We start from the raw sequence: 25,577 nt of genomic DNA on the forward strand, positions 1-25,577 counted from the left end.
ATCAGAAGGGGTTTGTGGAAATTTTAGAAATTTCACAGATTGAAATCATGAGTCAATTGAAGCTAGACCACCATGGAAAACCTGGAAGCACTGAAATATCAGTTCACTGAAGACAATGGTATACGGTGGCGCAACTTCGTGGGTTGGTTGAAGTTAGACATTGAAACCGTTGGATGCCGGTCAGCTCAGTGGTCTAATGGTTAGGTGCTCGCGCTCGAAACTGACAAGTCCTGAGTTCGAATCTCACATGGGGCGGGATCGTGGATGCGCACTGCTGGGGAGTCCCATACTAGGACGAAACGGTCGTCCAGTGCTTCCAGGTTTTCTATGGTGGTCTAACTTCAACTGACTCATGATTTCAATCTGTGGAAAATTTAATTATTCTTTTCTTTTCTATAAAATAATTTATATTTCATTTTACCATATATCCAAGCGATACAAACTGTTTCGCATAATACAGCCAATAAAATTGGATATTCAACGCAAGTTCTTTCAAACAAATGAAACCAATAGATCCCACCCTAAAAAGAAAAGGAAATAGAAAATTAATACTAATTTCACTAAACATAATGAGTAGTGTTTTTTTATTAAAAAAAATAAAGTCGTAATAATCACCAAGGCTAAACTAAATCTAATACTATATGCAAAGGTTGACAGTGGCTAGCAATGGAATCAAGGACATGCGTTTCGTTCTATTTGGGATTCATCAACTGGATGTACTTGAATCTCAAAGTTAATGTTCACTGTGGGACTCGAGCTCGGTATATAATGCTTGTGAATTAAGGCTTTATCGAGTCAATACGCACAGTATGTACATATGTCAATAGGAGACTGATCAATTGTAGTCCTAAAAATCAATGGGAAGATTCAAACAAACAGTACCAAGTAAATTTAAGTCTAATATTGTTTGTTGATTAGATTATTTCTTTTATTTTAAGAATTAATATGTACCTAATATCTTTAAACAGTGACCTTGTAAACCTTTCATTATATTCACTAAATTATTTTCATAATGGAATCTATATTGTTTCTTTTTGACTTGAATTTTTCAGTTGAGCAAACAAATCACATGTACAACATAGAGCTTTTAATACTTAGTTCCGACTAAATATAATCAATCGAGTTGCAAAGTCTAGATAAATATGATATTGGCCACTACGTAATAGTCACTCATTCTAAATACCTTAGGGCTGTGAGCGGTTATTCAATGCATAACTAGTCCAGAGGTGACGTCTCATGCAGGGAAACTGATTGAACTGGGTTTGAATCCACCAGGTAATATCAGTTATCATACGATTTCAAGCACTCCTTGTTGACGAGTGTCAAATAGTACGAAACCTAGATACAGGGTTTCCAAACGATTACCTCCAATAACTAGCATCTCAGCATAGTCCACGTAATTTCAAGTTACTTAGTCTGGTGGTTACATTGGGACTACTTCAACGGGATTCGAGCATGACTAACAGAACTGGACAAACATGACATCAATCATTATACAGTGACCAGTCAATGTAAATCAAAATGAATTCTTCTATACATTATATCAGCTAACATAAGAAAAGTGAACGATCTCTATCCAAATGCAGTCGATAACTTTCGAGATGCACCATAGATGTTATGGTGAGAAACTATTACTGATGAAGCGTACTAGTTTCAAGAATGAGACATATGTCACTGATAGTTTGAAAATATTGTGACAATACATAACACACTGACTAAATTCAGAAGTTTGTTAAAACGAATTTCGATTATGTGTAGTGTTCAGTAAAAGACCCATTATATTCCAATCGATCTTTGTCCTGGTTTTAAGTGTACACTAATGAGAAGTCCCAAATTAGAGTGATTAAAAAAATCCACTACTCCATCGATCAGAGTGATTCTCCACTTGGTGTGAGCTCAGAATGGAGACCATCTTTGAATAGGCTAATCATTGCAACATCCGCATTAGCTTTTACATCAAATGATAAGCCTTACTAACAGTTTTGAAAATTATTTGACAGTTATTCGTTGCTCTTCAGTAACTATTTTTAGACTTCCAATCTCTAAAGATCACCAATCATATCACAGTCGACATTTATTCACATTTACATCTCGAATTGACAAAGTAATTATTTTAGAAACTTTTTGAAATTTTCAAAGCCATAATCAGAATATTATAGGTAATGAAATATAATAAAATACTACATACTTGAGTTGATTCCAAAGCTCCAATCCCAATGTAGAATGTGAATAAACCAAGTACAAATAATTCTCGATGGTTTGCAATCATAGGATATTCATCGCTTAACGCCGTGATGACGGCTTCAGAACCTCCAAACTAGAATTTAATTGATAAAAAAATTTTTCAATACATTAGTCAAGTTTATTTGAATTTAATGAATAAATAGCTAGAAAAAAGTAATGAGAAAGTATAGTTCGATGTTGTTGTCTATAAAGCCAACTTGAGGCTTGAAAGTTCTTACTTTTTCAAAAACAATAAAAGTACTCTACTGAAGAGTAGAAATAGACCACGCAGCTACTCAGTTTATCCTATGCTGGTCTTAAAATTAAACTGTTAATCAATAGATCACCTGTTTAAATCTGTTCTCCACTATGTTTTAGTTTTCTAGTGGTAAGAAAAGTTATTTTATCCGAAGTATTTCAAACAGTTTCTGTCTTCACCAATTAAACATGTTCGATTAAAAAGGTCCAAAGAAAAAGTAAACTTTATTAGTTATTGAATCTCATTATTGGAGTGAGTTAACATTTTAAAAAATACTGATTTGATTATTTCTAAAATACAGTTAAAGACTTCGAAACAGACGGTTTATTATTTTATAACTGGACATTCGTTTTTTTCATTTAGCCCAAAAACTGTTGATGCAAATTTGTAAATTACAGTTAACCTTCATCAGAAACATAAATGATATATTCTTATTATTATTTGAACATGAAATCATCAGAACTTGACTATTTTTGACATTTCTTTGTCAAGATATTGAACAGCCACATGTTCCTGTCTTCAAGATAATTGTAATTTCTTCAACACTTAACCAATAAATGTGGACAAGGAAGCTGTGGAATGCATGGTTTTCTAGTATCAAATTTCTAGTTGTTTTGAAACCAGTTTCTGTCTACAGTCTGTTTAAGGCGGTTTTCTAAATGCAGTAGATAATATATTGTTTAATGATCTAGATGAGATACCTGTTCATTTCAATGTTTAAAATGTTGTTGATTTTAAAAATTTAAATTGTCAATTTATTTTTTGTGGCTGCTGAGTTGGTTTACTATTTGTTTGAAGCACTTGTTCGTTCACTTTAATGGTCAACTTGGTATGGTGCAGAAGCTACTAAATGTTGTTATGGTATACTATGTATATGAATACATACAATGGCGACCTTTTAATCAATTCAAATGATCAGTTTCTGAGCAATTTAACAATTAAAAATGAAATAACGTCATCTAACTAGGTTTAATTATATGAACGAAATTTTAAAAAATAAAAACAAAAACATGTCATGATTTTACTCACTGAGCTGTCCAAACCCAAAGTGAGCAACATGAGAAAGAAACAGATTGATAGAAATGTCGAACCGGGTAAAGTTGACAATGCTTCTGGATAGACACTGAAGACTAATACTGGATCTATTGAAAGATTTGTCAAAATTGAGAGAGCAACTAATTAGTGAAGCAAAAGAGACTATCAAACATAGAGATATTATTAATAAATTGAATTCATTTTATGAGTGTTAGCATAGAATGCATGTGAAGAGTTCTCAGTCACTAGCTTGCCTCATGAATTGAATCTAACTAGAAGATTGTTGAAAACTGCGAATCACTGAAAATCTGTTTTCCTCCCCGTATATGACTCCACAGTATGGAGAAATCACAACCTCATCACATATGGAACTCATGACTTTTAAAGTTCGTTTCACTATATATATCTATCTATCACTTAATATTTAACAACGAATCTTTAATTTTTACCTTAAAGTTTTTCAAATATGGTGCTTGAATATAATGTGGCGAAAATTGAACTGTATTTTGGTCCAAGTGTCGGACATCTAAGCAGTGAACGCTAGCAACTTCATGTGAGAACCAACCTTGAACCCAAAAGCATCACCACGGTCACGATGCTAATCAACCACTGAGTCCAAATCCCTAACTTGTGTGATTTTGTCCAAGAACAAATACTAGAGCATTTTATCTTCGAATCAACGGATTTCTTTCAAACTCCATATGTTCCAAAAATTAATAGTGATTTGTAGTAAGCTTATTCAACTGCTGTATTATTTATCTGCTCACTGTAATTTAGACACTCAATCCACTATATAAAAATTTCTGTGTGATTATGATTGAGCACATGCTGCCCATCAATTTTCAATCCATTCTCCCATTGGTTGTATTACACAGATAATCAATAATTTATTCATACTTGATTAACACTCATAAATATATGTGGATTTTTAACACTTACACACATACACACACACTCTTGGTTTCCCTGTGTGCTTGCTTCGTGCACGCTTGAGGATTTTACCAATCTTTAGCAATAAATTATCTCCATAAACTGGTGTTCAGGCTTTTGAATAATCTCGAGTAAATCCATAATTCTACTAGGAGATTCACCTGCATTAAATACTGAGTTAACGGGATACTATTTATTGAAGTCAGATATAGAGGAAATAAGCCTCTACAGACTCATTCAAATATATAAATTAATATCAATTTTTTGAAAAAAACGAAGTGTAAACTTTGTTTTGACAAATAATGATAAAAATACGGAAATTGTTTTTTAAAAAATTAGACTTGAGCAACACCAATGAGAAGTCTTAGACTCGATGGCTTACTGAACTCATTAACTTAGGGGATAGTACACTAGCGTTTAAAATGAAACGTAATTGGTTTGAGGCGTAGAGTGAACATCAACACTAGGATCCACGTACATTCAAACGATATGAGATGAAACACGATTCATGGATTCCACTACTAACTATAATTCAACTTTACAAGAACTTTTTCTTGAAGACTATATTTAGGCCCTTTACTCTAGGTGAACATATACTGACAGAGAAATATTAAATATAGTCCACAAAGTAAACGATGGTGAAACTGAAACTCTTGCATTTATACAGTTGAGAATTATACAAACTGAAATGGTACTACGTGTTCATTTATTTTCATTTAAGTAAATAAAGGAATGTTTAGCCATCTATCTTCATTATTTAATTAAGTAAGAATACAAAATGCGGAAAATTCTAGATAAAGAGAAAATAAACTGATAGTATGATAACATGTTTGTGTAGTTATGGTAAAAAAGTTTTTAGTATACTAACCACCATACCTATTTATTCAATATTTCATATTTACAACTTTTTACTGTTTTTGAAAGGTTTTGAGATGGTGAAGAAGATTTGTAGCTCAGGTGGATGATTTTGATGGAGTTTTGTTCTCTGAGCTGGATGGTTTGGTCGTGGAGCTTTCATCGTTCTTCTGAACAACATCATCAGCACAAACTTCAGGTAGAAGTGAAGCGTTTCACAGCTTGTTCTGTACACCTCATTCAATCATATTTTGTCATTAAATTGATTTTTATGAATAAAAGTTTTGATTTCAAATGCACAAATAAACATAGAATATTACCTCTTTATACCATTTATAGAACAATAATATTCATTATCAAACTCATTTTTGCCTTAAATTACTAATTTACAGTTCATGTTTAATAAGGTTCAGTCTTCTGATTTATACATTAACTATTATCATATTAAATAATAATTTGTGCATTTTTCAAAACAAAATCAATATTGAATTCACTTGATGTTGTTTGCATGTATCTCCATATTGTTGTTTAGGACTGTAATTGATCAGTCTCGTGTTGGCACATATGCATCTTGTGTAGATTGCCTCGATATTGCCTTTGCTTTATAAGCAAAGTTGGATAATGGTTAGCAGTGGAATTCAGGACGTGTATCTCGTTCTATTTTGAACTCGTCAGCTGGATGTACCTGCATCCCAGAGTTAATGTTCAATTTGAAATTAATTTTATTACAAATTTGTTTCCGTTTGTTAAATTAGGAGATAATTGGTAAATGCACAATAAAAAACTTCTTAAAGTAACATTATGATGGTCGATTAGCACAGGCCACCTACTTTATAAATGTGTAAGTATTTTAATTGAATTAGTTGTTTTAGATTTGTTTGAATTGAGTAATTATGATTGGTCACTGTATGTACTCACGCTCTACTACAAAAAGTTTACAGAGTATTGCGATACTAAATACTGAAAAACTTAGACAAACATACCGCAGTTAAAAAGATGTTCTTTGTTACATTTCATGACTGGTGCTGAGAATTCTATGCTCTAATAAAATTCATCATATTGAATAAAACCATTATTATTAGGTTTTACCATGTAGATTAACAGTATTACTTCTAAGATAAAATTACTCTGTCTGGTTACTTTATTAGATTTTCCTCTGAACGGAAAAAACCGTAGTGCTACGTCTTACTTACATTTCATGTAAAATCAGTTAATAATCGCATAACGTCGTTGAATTTCGCGATTAATTCACAATGTTTACGTACATTACCTCATTGTAGTATAAATAATCTAGCAAGGGTTTTTCATGTAACGTTAGTCAGGAATTGAAATATTCAAACCTTTTCAGTTAAAAAAATGTACGTTTTAGACTTACCATCTTTGATCACATCTAATACAAGTACATTACGTTTATATGCCATATAACCCAATAATGTGAATACCACAAATCCAGATAATAAACTTGTTAGCGAATTAATTGATGCCACAAGTAATGCATCCCTATCAGTTGTATTGATAAAGACAAACAAAATACGAAACCTTAGTATGAAGTAATTAATACACCATCACAGTTGAAATAATCTAAGTAAACATGAAGTTCAAATAATTCTACACTTCAGTTTTAGGGGTTGTGGAGATTGTTAAGTTTCTTTTTGATTGAGATCATGAACCGATTGATGTTAGACCATCATTCTACACTTCAACCAACAATAAATTTATGAAACAATATCATATGTTTAAATACATTTTATTACTATTACGATGATTATTATCATTGTTAATGGATCACTTCCATTTTCATATTGATTATCCATACCATATTATACAAGATTTATTAACTGAAGTGGGCATTTTCACATTTCGTAAAGAATATAAATTTTATCTCTCTATTATCATTCATTACAAATACCTAAACAAATGAATATACAATACTTTCTTCATTTAATTCATCTTAGAAACCAAGTTATCTAATGTATATATTGAAAATCATAATTATTATTATGTTTAAAAGTTAACCACCGATTAATAAAAAGTAACGTTTAAAAAGGTTTATGTAAACGTATTATGATATGCTGATTGAACATTAAACTCCGCCTGGAGTCCCTCCGGGGGCTACTGCCGGTCCCAAGCCCGGATAAAGGGGGAGGGTTGAGCATGGGGTTAGCGACCCCATCCCGTAGAAAACTAACTCGCTAAAAAAACGCTAACCAGAAAAAAGTAAGTAATTGAATACTAACCTTTGTCATAAACTGTACTCGTCAGTATCTAATAACAATTAAGTACCATATTATCATCAGGATATTTTACGTCCCATTGATTTTAATTGCATTTTAAAGTTAATTTACGGAAAAAAACTATGTAGAAGTACGTGAATTATGCTTCATTCTGGTTGCTTATTATAAGTAAATCATATTTCGGAGGAAATGTCTGCTTAAATCATCAGATCAGTTTCCTTCAAATTCATAGTCATTTTTCTCTTACCTGATTTCCCTTAACAAGGCTTCACAATAATTAAAATATTCGGTAGTTCATTGTTAAATAAAAAGAAATTAAGTCATCAAGTATCTGGAAAGTTTGATTATCAAAATGGAAGTGTTTTTAATGATCTAAACATCAGTGAAAAATCCTAAAATATAGGTACATGAAGAGTGAATAAGGAGTATAATAAATGATCGTCTATTAGATGAATATGAAGGAAAAAAAGAGAACTTTAAGAATGGTAGAAAAACCTGTATTACATTTATAAAAAAAATCAACAATCAGGATTAGGACTGTGGTTGAACGAGAAATCCAGGTATCTGGTTTTGAACACCGAACTCGAGTTTCTGTCACTGAGTTGCTAAGATTTATGAGAAGATCGGTCCTTATTGTGTACATTCTTCCTTGATCATCTAGATAACGTATTACTTATGAGACAAGGTGATCAGAAATCAACAGATGATTTGCATTAACCCACTGCAACTAAGGAAGTAGTAGTCATAGCCTTTTAGGAAAACAGTTGACTGCAACCACAATGTAATATTCACACCAAAAATAATTAATCTTGCGTATCATTATTAATGACCCAAATAAATAATCATAGACAAGGTTGCAGAATAAAGGATTTCATCGAAAAGAAATTTTCTATATGGAATAGAGAAACTTTAGTTTTCAGTAACATACGAAACAGGTGCTTGGTCTCATTTGATCCTCATCAACTTGTTCAGAAGATATGACATGAATATCAGAATTACTAAGGGTTTTATTCATCTTGATGCTAACATTTATGACTAAGTTTTGATAAGTCTATCTTTCCAAATTTACATCTTGTACAAGTCACCTATATTTGGCTATATCAAGTGGATATCAATCAACTATAAATTAACTTCATATTGATCTCTTAAAAACAGTTCGATTCTACATTGAGATTGATGTACAGTAAATATGATTTCAGCAATTTACTATGAGAAATTAAACTTTGACAGAAAGTAGACTAAATTTTCAGATTAAATAAAAATTACTTCTGTTTCATTTTTGTCTGTATTTGATTACCTGTATACATTATTATGAAATTCATTATAAGATGCATAAGCCATAAGTACACCGAATCCAGGTCCAAGTGAAAAAAATACTTGTGTTGCAGCATCTACCCATGGTTCAGCGGATTTAAGCTTCTCAATATTTGGCCATATATAATGATATATACCATTTGTAGACCCAGGTAAAGTGATTCCACGAAATAGAAATATTATTAATACAACATAGGGAAATAATGCAGTAAACCAAACAACCTATAAGAAGAAATATAAAAGAATTATTGCATGTATAGATTATGAGACGAAAAATATTGAAAGAATAAAATAAAATGGTAAATTTTTATGAAATTCTCAGTAAAAAGTATCATAAGTATTTCAAAATTAACTAAATTAAATGATCGCGCATGAAGGTTCGTGGATGTACACTGCTAAAGAGTCTCACACTAGAACGAAACGGCCGTCCAGTGCTTCCACGTTTTTAATAATGGTCTAGCTTAGATCGACACATGAATTCAACTTTGAAAATACTACAGTCTCCACACATCCCCATTCAGATAAGTTAAATGAACTGGATTATTAGAGTAACAATACATCGATATGTAAGTTTCAGAGTCATGAATATCTTGTATGTATTTTAAAAAATTTAATATATATTTCACATTGTAATGATTTACAGATCTTAGTTACTTGATCTGTTTTTCTTTACGTTTTATTATCATAAGTCGAAATTTCGACTAGATACATATATAGATTTTAAAAATGCGTACATGCTTTATAAAGTGTTTTGTATATAAAACAATGTTATTGACCATTTAATCAGTATAGTTTACTTCTTTGTGGTATTTGTTAATTGTAGTTTTGGTTACTTTTTTCACAGTGAAGGATACTAAGTGGACTTCGTAAATTATGAAAACCCAACGACTGCATTGTCTTTATGTGAAATACAAGTGTTCCAATTATTGATAATTCCGTGCGTTTCTGGAATTAGGAAGCTATTCATCAACTTACAGTTCCTACTGGTGGATTATATACAAGAATATTATTTTAATTAGCTAGTATTTTATATTTGAGATACATCTGTTGCTCTGTCTGAAAAATCATGTTGCATCCGTTATGTTAACATTCCATGCGCTTATGATTTGACTAACAAAAAAAATGTTTTGGAATGCTTACATCATTGTATAGTTAAAAATTTTGAACAATGACCTTTCAAATATCGTGTTCCTTGTCTGTACATTTTGTCTACCATGTCGTAGTCATTAGTGTAGTAGTTATGTCCGTTGGTTCAGTGGATTATATATTAGTATAAGTCGAAAGTGTGGTTAAGAGTCTTTTACTATCACAATACACATACTTCTTTAATTTTGTTCATCCATGCTCTACTACAAATCCATGAAATCTTTTGATATGATGGGAAGAAAGGTCAAAATTCGGTTGATTTACTCATTATGAGATTCGTTCAACATTACTTCCGTTTTAATTCAATCTGATGATTATTCAGAGTAGTATTTGTTTTGTTTGCCCGTATGATATTTTATGCTGTATAGGATACGATATTCTTGTATTCAACTGACATGAACTACGCTCAGCATGTGATTTGTTATATGAGTGTAGGAATCATTATATAAATGAGTGTATTTCTTATTAGAGTCGGCGTGTTTTAGGGTTAATAAATCATCACTTATAACCAGTCTTCGTGCTCTTGCTTTCGAGTCGTAGAAATTGCAGAGGTCCCTCGTTTCGAGTATAAGTGCTAAGAGTTTCCGACAACCAGATATAACAAGTAGCGTTCAACTGACAAAACATATCATCTTTATTTTTACATTATCGAACTCTAAACATAATAACATCCCTATTTTATAAGTTTAACTTTGGGATACTGAAATCTTATTGAATTAATTATTAGCGTCAATTTGAACCAGGACATTGACATGTTTGTGAAATACCCTGACATGAGTTTTTGATTTATTTACATAAGAATTTAGCAATAACTGTTAGACATTGTGTAATAAAAGTTGTTTAAATAATCATTTTTAAATATAAAAATAACGAAAAGAGATCCGAAGTGGAAGAAAATTTAAAAAATATTGTGAAGAGTTAGTGAAGTCATCATCCAAGTTTTGACAGCTTAAAGAATAAGTAAGGGCGTAACAAGTTAATTTTAAACATAGAGATGAAAGTTATTTGCTCGAATCCCTGTTGCGTCTGCTATTATCTAAAATAAGAAACCAACTCTCACTGGGAAAAGTTAATAGTATTTGAATTCTCTGGTCCTATCTACTACATCAACACTGTCAACCAAGTGTAATTTAACTTTATTGAGCATGAGTTTTGTTCGACTCTTTTCAAACCATGAAAGGAGATACTCGCTAACTAATTGAATAAATCATCTATTAGCTCACGTTATATAGTCTTTTTCACAAAAACAACTGAATCTAAAAGTGCATGGTGAAGTGCTCAAATTAGGTGGTTCAACTCATAGTTGAGCGACATCGATCAATCAACAGTAAAATGAGAAAAAACAGACTAGCTGCTTGGAGACTCCTTTTTATAACTCTAGTTTATCTGTAAGCTAAAATATCGCTAACAAAATCGCTGCTGATTAGTAGCTTTAAGAAGATAAAAGATTTTTTTCTGAACAGTCCATGTTTCCACCATTCTATTCACAGTTTACAAATAATTCTTCAAATTCATTCTGTAATTAACTCACGTCACTTGCCCCATTGTGTATAAAGTTCAGTTCTTTGTGTTGGATGATTAGAAATACTATACATGAAATCCTTTAGAATTTTAAATGACTAAAGCTCAGAGATTTTACTGTATATAAATATTTAAAGAATTTATGATTCTCTTTTTCGTGTTTTTTTTCTCTTAATTGGACCTGTAACTTACTTTGCCTGATGTATGTATTCCTTTCCATAGACTAAAATAACAAATAACCATAACAGCTATAAAGCACAACAGTATTTGCCACTGAATTTTACCAGGATTTTCTACATTTGTATCTTTAGTACGACCTAGGACTTGATTACTGTAATAAAAAAAACATTTTTTCAGTAAAAATATTACAAAAAGAAGAAATATTGGATATTTTTTTAATAAATCCAAAGTTTAGATTATGATTTCATGGAGTGAACGGGATTTCATCCTTTCTCTACAAATATGGTGGTCCAGATATTCCACTTCTTCTAAAGCTGTTTACTCTCTCCATGGAAACGGGTTCTTACCCTTACTGTTGGAAAACCGCGTACATCATACCACGTTACAAATCTGGAGATAAGACTGACATGAACAATTATCGGCCGATAAATATTACTCCAGTTATCTCTCGAATTATGGAAAAAATTATAAGTGATGAACTTTCCAACTATTTACTTGCTGGAAAATTTATCAATGATACCCAACATGGATTTCTTAAAAATAGTTCTTGCATGACATGTCATTTTGACTTCTTTAATTCAGTCTATTCTCTACGTAGCCAAGGATATCTAGTCTTAGTGCTATATGTGGACATTTTTAAAGCCTTCGACATGGTTAGCCACCAACTTCTCATGGGTAAACTCGCATCTTATGGGGTTCAAAATCCTTTGCTTGCTTGGTTTGATTCCTTTCCCAGTAATCGACATCAAATAGTTAAAATTAACTCTTCATTGTCTAACGCTGTCCCTGTTAGAAGTGGTGTAATACAAGGTAGTGTCATAGGCCCTTTGCTCTTTTTAGTGTTTATCAATGATATTTGTAAGTTTTTGTGTGAGTAAGCCCCTTCTATATGCAGATGATCTTAAAGTAGTATATTCATTTTCTCCACATGACCTGAAAAATATGCAAAATTGCATCAGCATGGAGCTTAACAAGGTAGCACAGTGGTGCTTAAAATGGCAACTGGAGCTTAATACGGCTAAATGTGGATGGATTTGCTTCGGAGATACATCACTTAACCTAGACATTACCATAAATGGAGAAGTGTTATCTAGGTTACATACAGTAGTAGACTTAGGACTTAGATACTCCCAAGATTATCGTTTACAGAACAAATATTAAAACAGACCTCTAAGTCTCAACGTCTAATAGGTTACATAACTCGAAACCTTTACAACAATGAGTCACGTATTTTAATGTACAAAGTTTGTGCTTGACCTCTTCTAGAATATTGCACGTTTATTCTTAGCAGTGCGCGCATAAAGGATAAATTAAGGCTAGAATCAGTGCAGAGACGATTTACACTTCGTATTTTTGGAGCTGATTGTACCTTAACTTATAGTTCTAGATGTAATAAACTTGGGCTAAACCCTTTATGAAGGAGGAGACTCAAACTAAATCTTATCTTTTTCTTCAAACTACTTGGTAAACTATCCTTTACATCCAATCACGCGATTCAATATGCAGAAACTTCTCATTATGACATCCGTAATTCCTTGGCACCAGTGAAACAAACTCATTCCAAATCATCTCTTTATACGAATTACTTCACCTATAAATTTTCTAGACTCTGGAATAACCTACCACAATCTATCCGTACGATAAAGTCACTCCCATTATTTGTTCGCTGCATCGATGCATACTGCTCCTTTGAAAATGCATTGAATGTTCTAACATCTGTAAGTGTATCTCATTCCACAAGTGATATTATAGGAACTTTAAATGTTTAGCCATTTTTATTAGTGCATTCTCTAAGTAAAACCACCTACTTGCTGTCACTTTATGGTAACCCCGTCCCTAGAAAGTTTAACTAATTTGAATAACATCAACAGTATATCACTGTGTCACATGACACACGCATTTTGGTAGACCTGATTCATATATTTCGGTAATTACTGCTTTGTTGTTCCGTGCTCCCTGTTTTTCTTTTAATTTCCCTAGTTGTAGATAATTATCATTAATTCGATCTGGCACACGAATTGACCTTAATTACTCCGTTAATAAATCAACAGGCTGTCCATTTAAGAAATATTAAAAATTCCCGGCTGATGCATTGGATCGCTGTAATACATGTACTACCTAAACAATTACTGAACTGGTTTACTTAAAACTTTCTTCTATCACATGTTTGTTCGGCACGTCTAATGTTACTATTTATATCAAATTGAACATGCCTGTAAACTGACGTGAATTCTGTAATTATTATTTTCAGAATATAAATTATTATTATTATTATTATTATTATTATTATTAGAGAAACTCTTCTTTGTAATAATCTATTTAGATGGTTTTGCTTTAGTGGATTAAATAAACCATCAGGTTTTCTAAAACATTTTATTCATAGGAAAATTTTTTTTCTAGAATTTTTCACCGGTTATTTCATATTCAGTGTATTTACGGGAAGAATAAACATTTTTTGAATGCAATTCTTCAGATAACTTCTTTCTTAACAGTTTATCTTTTATTGAAATATTATCATAGATTCACTTATTGTAATAGTTTGGTATTTTAAAATTAGTTTCTAACCACGTTTTAACTTCATTCAAATGTGATAGAATTACTCGATAACAAATGATCTACATTTCAATTCCTCAACTTTCTCATCATATTGCCAGTTCATTGAACATGTAGATCAAAAGTGAATGTTATGAAAAATTTAATGGTCAGTGATTTATTCATCTAGAAAATAAATATGTATATTATATGATCTACTTATTTTAATATCCTTGGCTTATATTTTGTGGAACGATTATAATCACTAATGTCATTCATGTAGTTCATATCAAATTCACACTATATTTTTTTCAACTATTCATTAGCTACGTCTATGATTAACTTGTACTCATCATTTGTACACACCTTACAAAACAGACAAAATTAGTAACAAAAAAATAAGGGTATTTTATAAACTATACCAAAAAAAACCACCTGAAAAATTCTTCAACAGGAAATGTTATATTCCCCATAATCGAATAATTGCTACGTAGTGAAAAATTATCCCATTGAGAAATGGAATCATTTTTTGTCAAATGAAAATCTATGCAATTCTCTGTATTCCATGAATTATTACACGACATCCATGGTAAATTGAATGTAAATGATGCCCCAAAATAATATAATGACCAAGCTATAATCATATTATAAAACCAATCAGTGTAGAACGCCACAAGAACAACACTGTAACCAACGCCTACAATGTAAAGAGTGTAATAACTAAAGTTTATTCTTGAAATAATTAAAAATTTCTTTATGACTAAAAATTTCAATGGTCTAACATCAATTCGTTCATGATTTTAATCAATAACTTAATAATCTCCACAATTGCTATGCTGATCATTATCAAACTAGACATTTAATCATTCGAAGGAAATGTTTTTTTTTCTGTAATTGATATTCATCGAGAAAATATTTAGAATTGAAACTGTAGAAAAAGAATTTGTAAGTATCAAAGGAATTGAGCATTGAGTAGATTATTATAAATAAAGATAATATATTTGTAATATCTCAGTGAGTAGAAAAATTAGATTTTCCGACGTCTCTTAACTCAGTGTAAGTCACTTATTCAGAGAATAAATAACTATGAGTCACAAAATGTTAGAAAATCTAATTTTTCTACTCATTAAGATATTAATTTATATATAGATGAATGTCTTATTCTATACTTCAGAATCTTTGCTCTACTTACATTTTACCTATTATGAATTTCACATCAAACTGCTTTACGTTAATATGTAACATTTTTAAAGTTTGACTTGATCATTTCAAAAGAAAAAAAATGGAACATTGAATGGATTGTATATAATGATAAAACAAGAAGGTACTTGTTCTATACCAATGAGCATAGAATTGAATTTCCGCGATATTTTTTTCCATCAAAAAGAATAATAAATAAATAAATAAATAAACAAAGAAACCGGATTACGTTCAATTTTCAACTCAGATTTTATTATTATCATTATTATCATTGTTATTATTATTATGACTCGTTTGATTACAACTTCATCTTGAGAAATTTGTGAGATCATTTGATATTGCTTACTGATCTATTTAATAATATGTATGGCATGAAAGCAATTACCACCAGAAAAAAATTCATAATGGAAGTCAATTAAAAATCTGCATTTGATATCTTTTTTGTTGTTGAACTCCGTAATCGGGTAAAGAGCCTGATGTTTAATTTGTTCAAAGATCATTACTAACTTTAAAAAAATTATATAACAGTAAATATGTCGTTAAAAAAATCAACACAAGTCAGCATTCAGAAATAACCTCTTAGTAGTGAATAATTTATAATTAATATATGTATATTGTGTTTCAATAGAAAGACGATGGAAATGGATAGGACATACATTACGCAAATCATCAAACTGCATCACGAGGCAAGCCCTAACTTGGAATCCTGAAGGGAAGCGGAAAAGAAGACGACCAAAGAACACATTACGTCGGGTAATAGAAGCAGATATGAAAAGAATGAATTACAACTGGAAGGAGCTAGAAAGGATTGCCCAGGACAGGGTTGGATGGAGAATGCTGGTGAGCGGCCTATGCTCCTTCATGAGCAGTAACAGGCGTAAGTAAGTAAGTAAGTAAGTTTCAATAGGACATACTTTGTATCTCTAAGACAAAAGGAAAAATATTAAATACAAATTACAAATTAATTTACAAATATTTATTAACTAATGATGAAGCAGTTGTTTTTGTGTTATATTTTTGTCGTTCTAATTGTACTTTGTCTTTTGACTTACGAGATGTTCCTATATGTCGCTATCCATAAAATGTAATGAATTAATGACAAATCTGCTATCCAAATTTGTATAAAGAGCGTTTTGGGTAGATATCCATTGATACTGAATAACTTAGGAGTATTGTGGTCTTGAATTTTGTTTATCTAATTACACGAAATCATGAATCTAAATAATAAAAGTTACTTTCAATTATGTGAACCTTTATCGTTCTCATTAGAGGCTCCAGGAGATAGGGATTTATATAGTTTACCAGTTGAGCAAAGAGTAGATTTAGTTAACCAAATATGTATTTTAAAAATAGCTGTAAGTTTTCGGTTGCATTTTCACTGTCTTTTAAACTGTATAAGTGGTATCGACGAGATTAGGGCTGAGGGCATTTAGATATAAAAGTTCCCTTTTAACAACTTTAGGGCTTAACTGTTTAATTTTACCCCCTTCCCTCAGGAAATTAATTAGAGTAAAAGGAAGTAATTCCGGTTCAGTAAAAGAAAAATCCAATTTTCATTCCAACCATAGAATTAAAACTACCTCATAACATATTTTTTTTAAACAAAGAAATGTCGAAAATTCTAATCGTTGTAATCAAAGGTAATTTGTAACATCCCTATCTCCTGCGTCGATGGATTAAACTTAATAAATGATTTTACGAATTGTTTTCACTGTTATTTTCCATGTCGTTTGTTCATTTGTTTTTCTGTACTCATTCTCGTACATTCTCTTTGCTATCTAACCGTTTAAAAACTTCTTATTATACGACTTTAGAAATTTTTAATAATGAGGTGAGGTTATAATTTGTGGATAAATCGATTCGATTTAAGACAGACACTTGAATTTTGACACCCGTAAGTGGTTGGTTTCTCAAGATCACATCATTATTGCTCAAAGGTCTTCAATAAATTATAGCCTCACTAATGATATCTAATTAATAATTATTTTTCCAAATGTTGAGCTACTTTCTGTATAAAAGCATCAGCCTAAACTTCTATTGTTATCAATCGCAGTAAACCTATCGTTCGACTATCAATTTATACTTGGTTTTTACGATGTTTACTTATGTAATCTGTTTTGTTACCGATTCATAAACTATCTTGGTTAGCTGAATATCTTTCACATTTGTTCATATGAATATTACTGTGTATTAGAATAAAGCCTGATGAAGATCCATGTAGGAACACTATTATTCGCTTATGTGTGTTGTTCTAATACAGAAATGTCTTAATTGACAGATATTTAGAACGACAACGCAAGCGCTCAATTACATAGATTACTACAAGTTCTATATCGTCCTATATCATGACCTATTCAGTTAAAGTGCTGGTCAGACAAATGAAAGAAAAAAATGATCCACACAACTGTTAATTAAACGTTACATACATTTGCTCTATTTACTTCGTATCAGATTTTCTAATATTTTACACTAGCTTTTCCCATCTAAATCAACTGGGTAATTGACATGATTAAGCCAATTTAAAGTACAGTGTGACAGAAAAAGCCACATAAACACCGATATATACATCAGATGAACAGGTTATTGTAATCATTACCGTAACACAAGCCTGTAAATACTTAAATTGGTTAAAGCCCAGAACCAACCCATTTTGGAGATAGACAGTTTTATTTCAGTGCCTAATAATTCACCTGCTTTTCTGTATTCATCTTTAAGATTATATAAGTGAGTATGTGTAACTAAACCCACGTAGCAGCCTATTATTTAACTCAACGTCTTAGGTATTTTTTAGTTTAGAAGCTCAGTGACGATTTTGCATATACATAAATACTTAATATCAGTAAGGGTTATCGTGGATATTACAGTAATTTCAATAGTTGAGATCATGAGTCAGTTGAAACTAGACCACCATGGAAAACATGGAAGCACTGGACGGCCATTTTGTTCTATTTTAGGACTTATCAGCAGTGAGCATCCACGATCCCGCCTCGCGAGATTCGAGCCCAAGACTTATCGGTCTTGCGAGCGAACACCTAACCTCTAGACCACTGAGCCGGCATCCAACGGTGTAAATGTTTAAGTCCAATTAATCCATGAAACTGAGCGACACATTCACCATTTGTTTGTTAAGTTTTACCTACTGATTTTTCTCACTCTGTGTTTGCTAGTCTTGTAGTTCGAGCTATTCACTGAAATGGTGTCCTGTCTACTTCGTTCTCTCTGCCAGTATCTACAGTAAAATTAGAATTAGGTTTATTCCGTCTATTGATATACGAAGTATAGAAACATCTAAAACACCCACCTAGTGTACAACATCCCCATTATATAGAGAAACAATCACAAACATTTAACTGTTTGTCCATGTTTATTTCAGGTAATATTGAAAAAAGCATGTTCACGTTTCATTTCCTAACATTCAATTTATCTGTTTTTTTCATCTGGTAAGTTGGAATTCTCTACACTGTCGAGTTTATAGCAGACATATATGAATAGATTTAAGTGATTGAACTGAAACCCCAAAGAAAATTATACTTTTATATGACACGGTTACCCGGAACATAAACCAAAAAAGGCTCAAAACTAATAAAGTCTACACTTTTATTGAACTTTAAGAAAGGATACTCAACCTCACGTTGAGATGTACCTAAATTCTCCTAACCTTTATCCTTGCAATTAGAACGTAAGATCATCAAAATAATTTTTATGTCTAAATACTGCAATAATTGTCTATTATATTTTGTTTGTTCAAATCTGAATTAACAGTTTTGCAACGGGTAGATACTGAGTGTATAAAAGGCATTAAAAATAGTTTACATCCATGAAAATCTAAGTGATTGTAATCGAAAATAAGTCCAGAGTTTTGTTCGACACTCTGGTCTGAACGTCCCCAGATAAATAAACCAAAGTCAAAATTATCTAATATAGATAATGTTACACAAAACGACTGTATACCATACCATTTTCCAATCATAGATATTTAATTTGAGATTTGTTTAAATGTAAATTACAGCCGGTCAGTATGAAAAATAGTGGAATTGTATTGAGAGAAGAGAAGAATATGTGTATGGTTCTAGGCTATGATTGAACATAAAATTAATCAGTTTTATCGACAATGTTATCACAGTATGCATGGAAGAAAAATACATAAATAAGAAAATAAATACATGCTTGTGTTGGTAAGTTAAACATACTGGTTGTTCAAGAAATACTTATACACAAATAACTGATCGAATAAAGTGAATGTATGTCGTTGCGATCCCACAATACATTAAATGAAAAATTGTAAATTAGATTTCTAATCTTACTGATTGGTCAACACTTACCACTGCTCAACTAATTATATTCTGTTTCGTCTATTTATATGGTTTGGGTTTTCTCAAATGTGTAGGGCTTTGGTTGTTATTCATTCTCTATAAGATTTTTATTCTGTTAAAACTGATTACGTGTTGTGTTCCTATTGAATGTCTATTATCTATGTGCGTGTATAACCATAAATAAATTCATTTATATAACTTATTATCTTAGTTTAATTTCTTCAAAACATATGAATACATAAGATATAATTTCTAGTTTTTTCGGAATTTCAACTAACCTTTCAAAAGTGGACACACTCTTCCCCATGACGTAATAGCACCTTTACGAATAAATTGTCCTAAAGCTAATTCCATATAAAATAAAGGAATTCCACCAAATATTAGCATAAGACCATATGGAATCAGAAAAGCACCTTTAATAAGAGAAATTAAAAATATAAAAATCTATTAGTTATAGAATCGGCGATTATTCACTGAAAATTTATTCTGAATATTAAACTATAAACATAAGGTATATAGTAATATCATATGTTATAGTCCACACAATACTGTGCGAGTCATTTTTCACTTAACAACATGGTATTTCTACAGTATACTCATGATTCTCCTTTGTTGCTTCAACATAAACATTAAAGACGCAAACAGTGTTGTAAAAAGGCATTTAAAGACAACAGAAAGTTCTAGAAATACGAAAACAATTACTGTATGGGTGATAAAAACATAGTGAGGAAATAATATATTGATATTATTAGTGAAAATTATAACTGAAATAATCACAACGATTAAGATCTAAATAATTCCAGCGTTTCAGTCGCTAAGACTATTATAAATATGATTTTTAGAAATAATGTCTTCTCTACATTCAGAGTCTAACTTCTGTCAAACTATTCGTTCAAATATTGACGAATTTTCGTATATTATCTTGATAGTTAACACATTTATTAATCGATCAATTGAATAGTCGGATGATACCATGATACCAACATATCAGATTTCATTAACCAATTTATGGTACAATCGTAAAGATATTCAACTGAAGACAATTTGAATGGATCAGTAATATACGGTTGTTACAATGTCATGCACAGTTGAACGGCTTTAAAACGAATGAAATCAAATAGAATATCAGTATTTTGTCAATAAATGAATTACGATAAAATGATATTCATGGACCACATTTACAAATTCTTGTTTTACCCAATTAAATCTTCATTGAACACAAACAACATTTTTGGAAACACAATCACAGCAGGATTTTTTATTTTGTTTCTTTAGTCAAAATGAATTTTATTTATTTATTAAAAGTAAAGTAGAACATTACATCTGTACTTTGCGCTATATGAAATCGTATCCTAATTATGTTTTTATGACTGATAATTGTGATACCACTGAGTTGAGTTTTTTCTAACTAATTATGCAATCTGAAGTATACTGGGGAACGAGAAATAATAATCCCTGATGAACTTCAACACTAATGCAATAATTAACTTAATTTACCTAGTTATGTCTCGTTCGATAAGATCACTACTGGATAATTACCGTTCGCATATCAAACTTTACTCAAAATACATAGCTGATTTTGTTCTTATACTTCGTGGTTGTTCAACAACTGAATGTCACATTGGTTAACTTATTTAAAGTCTATCTAAATTAGTTAAAATTTTGTTTATTCTAGCAACCGTATCCTCGTATTTTTTGTTTAAAATATATGAAACTTCGAAAAGCATTTAATATTATTAACGAAGTGAAAATGATTTCATTATAAAACGAAGTAGTTTTAAATCATGCATTATCAGATGGATTAAAGTCATCAAAGATATTAGGAACTTGAAGCTATTTTTTGATTGCTTAAAAAGAAGCGGTATTCATTCTTTAAGTAGTATCAAAATAAACTTCTTAATTTTTGTTTCTGTTTGATCACATCATGTTTTCATTCAGCTGCTTCTACTCTTTTTCCTGAACATTAGTAATCCTAAGTCATTTCAGTAAAATTTCCTATAGAGTTTGACCACAGAAAACTTATCTCTCTAATGATGCAACCAATACTAAACTGTATTGATTACTATTAGAAGTTAGAAAGTATTTTTGCTGAGTATAGAGGACATACCTGTGGACATTTATCAAAATTGAGGTCTCTATAAAACTGGCCTCGAGTAATTTAAATATCTATACTTTTCACCATATAATACGACCGCTTCTATATCACTGAAAACCAGCAATCACTAGCAGTCGAGTCACATTATGTAACTCCTCAGTAGTGTGCATACCCATTCCTACAGAGTTGTGATTTCAGGAGAAGCTCCGACAAAGAGGGATTAACCATGTCAATTGTGAGACACTTATTCACCTTGGGAAGTGGAAGATGGCTATGCAATATCAAAAACTTATTAAATTTAGACGTGTACAACATTTAGCTCCCACTGAGCTATTCACAGGTTAAGTGTTTGCACAAGACCGATGGTGTTGCATTCGGTCCCTCGAAAAGAGGTAGCGAATGTGGAATTTTAAGAATTCCTGAACTTAGACCAAGCAGCTGGTTTTTTAATAGCAGTCTGACGAAAAGTCATCCAGTGATGTAAACCTACGGTGAATAAACAATCTCCGTAAATTCCCATTAGAGTAACAAATATATAGTCGTTGGGATGTATTAAAATAAGATGAATATAAAAACTGAATAGTTATTATTTAGGTATTAAATTGATTTATCTTCCTTAACACAGCTATTTTAAGGCATTTTTTGAAATAATTGTAAGTTTTAACACCGTAAATACCGTTTTATGTTTACTGTACAAATGTAATGTCTAATTTTAAAATAAACTGTCTCTAATTAATATTACCACCATTACTACCACTACTAGTATTGTTATTATTGTGAATTTCATAACCAAATTTGGATTAACTAATTACTTATTTCATTTACTAGAAAACAATTCTTTAAACCTTTTGTGATTTTCATTGATCCGATTCTTAAACCTACACAAACTTTCCAAACCTTCCAGTTAATTGCTGACTTACTCATTTTATGTTAAAAAGAAATGAGTTATTTTGTTCTATACAAGTTTTAATATCTACTGAAGATTACAAATCATTACATATTCTTTTTTATGCTTCATCTATATAATAATGCCACTCTCCAACGAAAAATGATAGTGGACAAATCTACACTCCTTTTGTCTTCCACTAACTGCAACTGATGTCTCGAAAAAGGGGTAATTTCATGTTATATTAAGCTCGCAAAAAGTATACTATATACCTTTACTTATTTATGGTATTTTAACTTAGGATCAAGTGGTATATCAGTTTTAACACTGATTTTGTATATTAGTGCATATCATTAATTTGTGGTAAACCATTGAAAACATTGAAACCTTTTTCTTTTATTATGAAATGAAATTTTACATACATTATGTTGACCATTTGACAAACTGTATAAATTTTTAAAATAGTGATGATCACCAATCGTGAAAATTAGAATAACACACATTAACGAACAATATTGTTTTCAATTAGGCCATTATCAGGCTTCACCTTAATATACAGAAATATTTATTTGAAGATATGAAAGTATTATATTTTATTGAAAACAATATTGTTCGCTTTTATGTGTTCTTCTGATGTTCAATATAGGGATCTCTAGTATTTTAAAGCTTATATATATAGACTAGAAATAGACCTAATCTTATAATTTAGAGGATACTTGGAGTAAGTTCTAAATTAGAGTAAATATTTTCTACCTAAATAATAAACTGACGAAATAGTGTCAGGAAATGGAATTTCGCGTTTCTAATTGATTTATTCAAGAGAGGACTGAAAAGTCAATTAAGTAGAATACATATAAACTGATGATGATCTATAGTCTGCGCTTACTAACCGAAATTCTAAAATTGGAGTCTGTTATATTTTTCAATCATTAGTTAAAATGTTTAGAAAATAACACTTCACCCTCATCTATTGTTGAAAGAATAAAGATTGTGGTAATGTCTCCTACTTTTAAGAATTAGATAGTTACAATACATGAAATTAACTAAAATATCATATGTGTACCTTTATGCTTTTAACAAATTATGTGTCAATTTCTCATAGAATAATGTACTCCAATTTTAATCGTAAAGGTCCTACAACCTATGATCAAAACAATATGATCGGGAGTAAAGTATCTTTTCAGAGCCTTTTAGATTGTCGTTGGGTTTCAAAAATCACTACTTATAATAAAATAGACTACTAAAAACACTTTAATTTTAATGTTTCTACCTTAAATGATTGCCATAGTTCATCTCACAAAAATCTTAACTAAAACATTTAGGGTCTTGAACAAAACCAGTAAGCTATTCTACATCATGTTAATTACACATATATATACCACACTACATCGTTGATCTGTTAAACGAGTGAACATAACGCTAATAATGACAAACATTACATTTATGTAGGTATCAATGCCATGGTTAGACTTGATAGTTTCATATAAATTGTATAGAAAATTATATTTCTGATATTCTGTGACTTAATATGAGTCGCTTCTTCAGAGTAAATAAATAACTAAAGTAAAATTAACAAAAATTTACTCAGTACAAATGAACTTGTGTAAGAGTACATTCTACTTACCACCACCATTTTTATAGCACAAATAAGGGAATCTCCAGACATTTGCTAAATCAACAGCAAACCCAATAACAGATAATAAGAAATCAATCTTCTTATTCCATTTATCACGTATTCTTTCTGTAATTATCTCAATATTACCATTACTTGTATTCACTTTATCAAATGGATATATATGATAATTATGTTTATTATTGTGTTGATCATTTTGTTTAAATCGTTTAGAATTTATTAATTTAAATTTTTTTCTCTTTTTGGAAATTGATAACGTTTGTTGAATTAATTGTTTTTCATTTGAAAAAGTATTACTCATTTCGTCATTAGTAGTATTATTATTGTCTATAATATCATTATTATTAATATTGTTATTACTATTTCTAAGATTATTCTTGCAAGTATTTATCTTATGTAGTTGAACGATAATATTATTATTATTATTGTTTAATTCGTCTACCATAACCTTTTTATCCTGTATCGTTTGTACAGTTCCATAAACTAAATCTGTCATGTTTTTGTAGCTTTCATTAGGCAACTTAATGTCAAGATGTTTTGAGTGTATTATATGACAATTAAAGAATTCATATATATATCGAATTAATGATTACAACGAACATCTTAGTGTTCAATAGAATTTCGACCATATTATTTATGTAGTACAATGTTAGAATAATTGTTGAATAGGTACCTCTTTACAGTTACAATCTATTTGATTATATGTTTGTTTTGAGATATTTGGTTACAGAAAGCAATTAGTTTAAATAAATATCGTTTTTTCTCTGTTTCTATATAAATCCTATAAACTTTAGATCACTTGAAATTTGATTCGTTAAAACTGTTGCAAAACATCCTATCGAATATACTTATATTTATGTTTTCAGGTGTACATCAGGAAAAAAATATACTAAACTCACAAACTAGAGTTTATGACATGTAATTGTGTTTTTGTTGTGTTTCCGGTGATATATACAACATAAATTCACATTTACATAACCATGAGAACTTGAGCAAAATTAGTTGTTAAAACTTTGATCCTTTTCAAGAGTATTAGTAGTAGTAATAATAATAATAATAATAACAGGGCAGGGTATATATCTAGTTTTTACATGTTTTTTGTCATCGTTTCCATTGAAATCTCTTTCCTTTGAAATTCACTAAAAATACATGTTCTTTTTCAGCATTCTTAACAATAGAAATCATTCAGGGAAATATCAAATTATTACTTAAATATTAATC

At 30.6% G+C, this 25,577-nt stretch overlaps 1 protein-coding gene across 1 annotated transcript in view; it reads right to left on the minus strand.

Moving 5' to 3' along the window:
• Window positions 1–25,123, minus strand: part of MS3_00005422 (uncharacterized protein) — a 31,107-nt gene extending 5,984 nt beyond the window's left edge. The window contains exons 1-9 of the mRNA XM_051213495.1: window positions 24,348–25,123; window positions 20,021–20,155; window positions 14,665–14,926; window positions 11,710–11,848; window positions 8,834–9,072; window positions 6,678–6,802; window positions 3,512–3,624; window positions 2,189–2,317; window positions 422–521 (exon numbers count right to left, since the gene is read on the minus strand). Of these exons, the coding sequence (XP_051069475.1) occupies window positions 422–521; window positions 2,189–2,317; window positions 3,512–3,624; window positions 6,678–6,802; window positions 8,834–9,072; window positions 11,710–11,848; window positions 14,665–14,926; window positions 20,021–20,155; window positions 24,348–24,852 (1,747 nt within the window). The 5' untranslated portion in view covers window positions 24,853–25,123. The remainder of the gene's footprint in view (window positions 1–421; window positions 522–2,188; window positions 2,318–3,511; window positions 3,625–6,677; window positions 6,803–8,833; window positions 9,073–11,709; window positions 11,849–14,664; window positions 14,927–20,020; window positions 20,156–24,347) is intronic.
• Between the last annotated feature and the right edge of the window lie 454 nt (window positions 25,124–25,577).

The sequence above is a fragment of the Schistosoma haematobium genome, chromosome 3 (genome assembly GCF_000699445.3).
Source record: "Schistosoma haematobium chromosome 3, whole genome shotgun sequence".
Classification (NCBI taxonomy): Eukaryota; Metazoa; Platyhelminthes; class Trematoda; order Strigeidida; family Schistosomatidae; genus Schistosoma; species Schistosoma haematobium.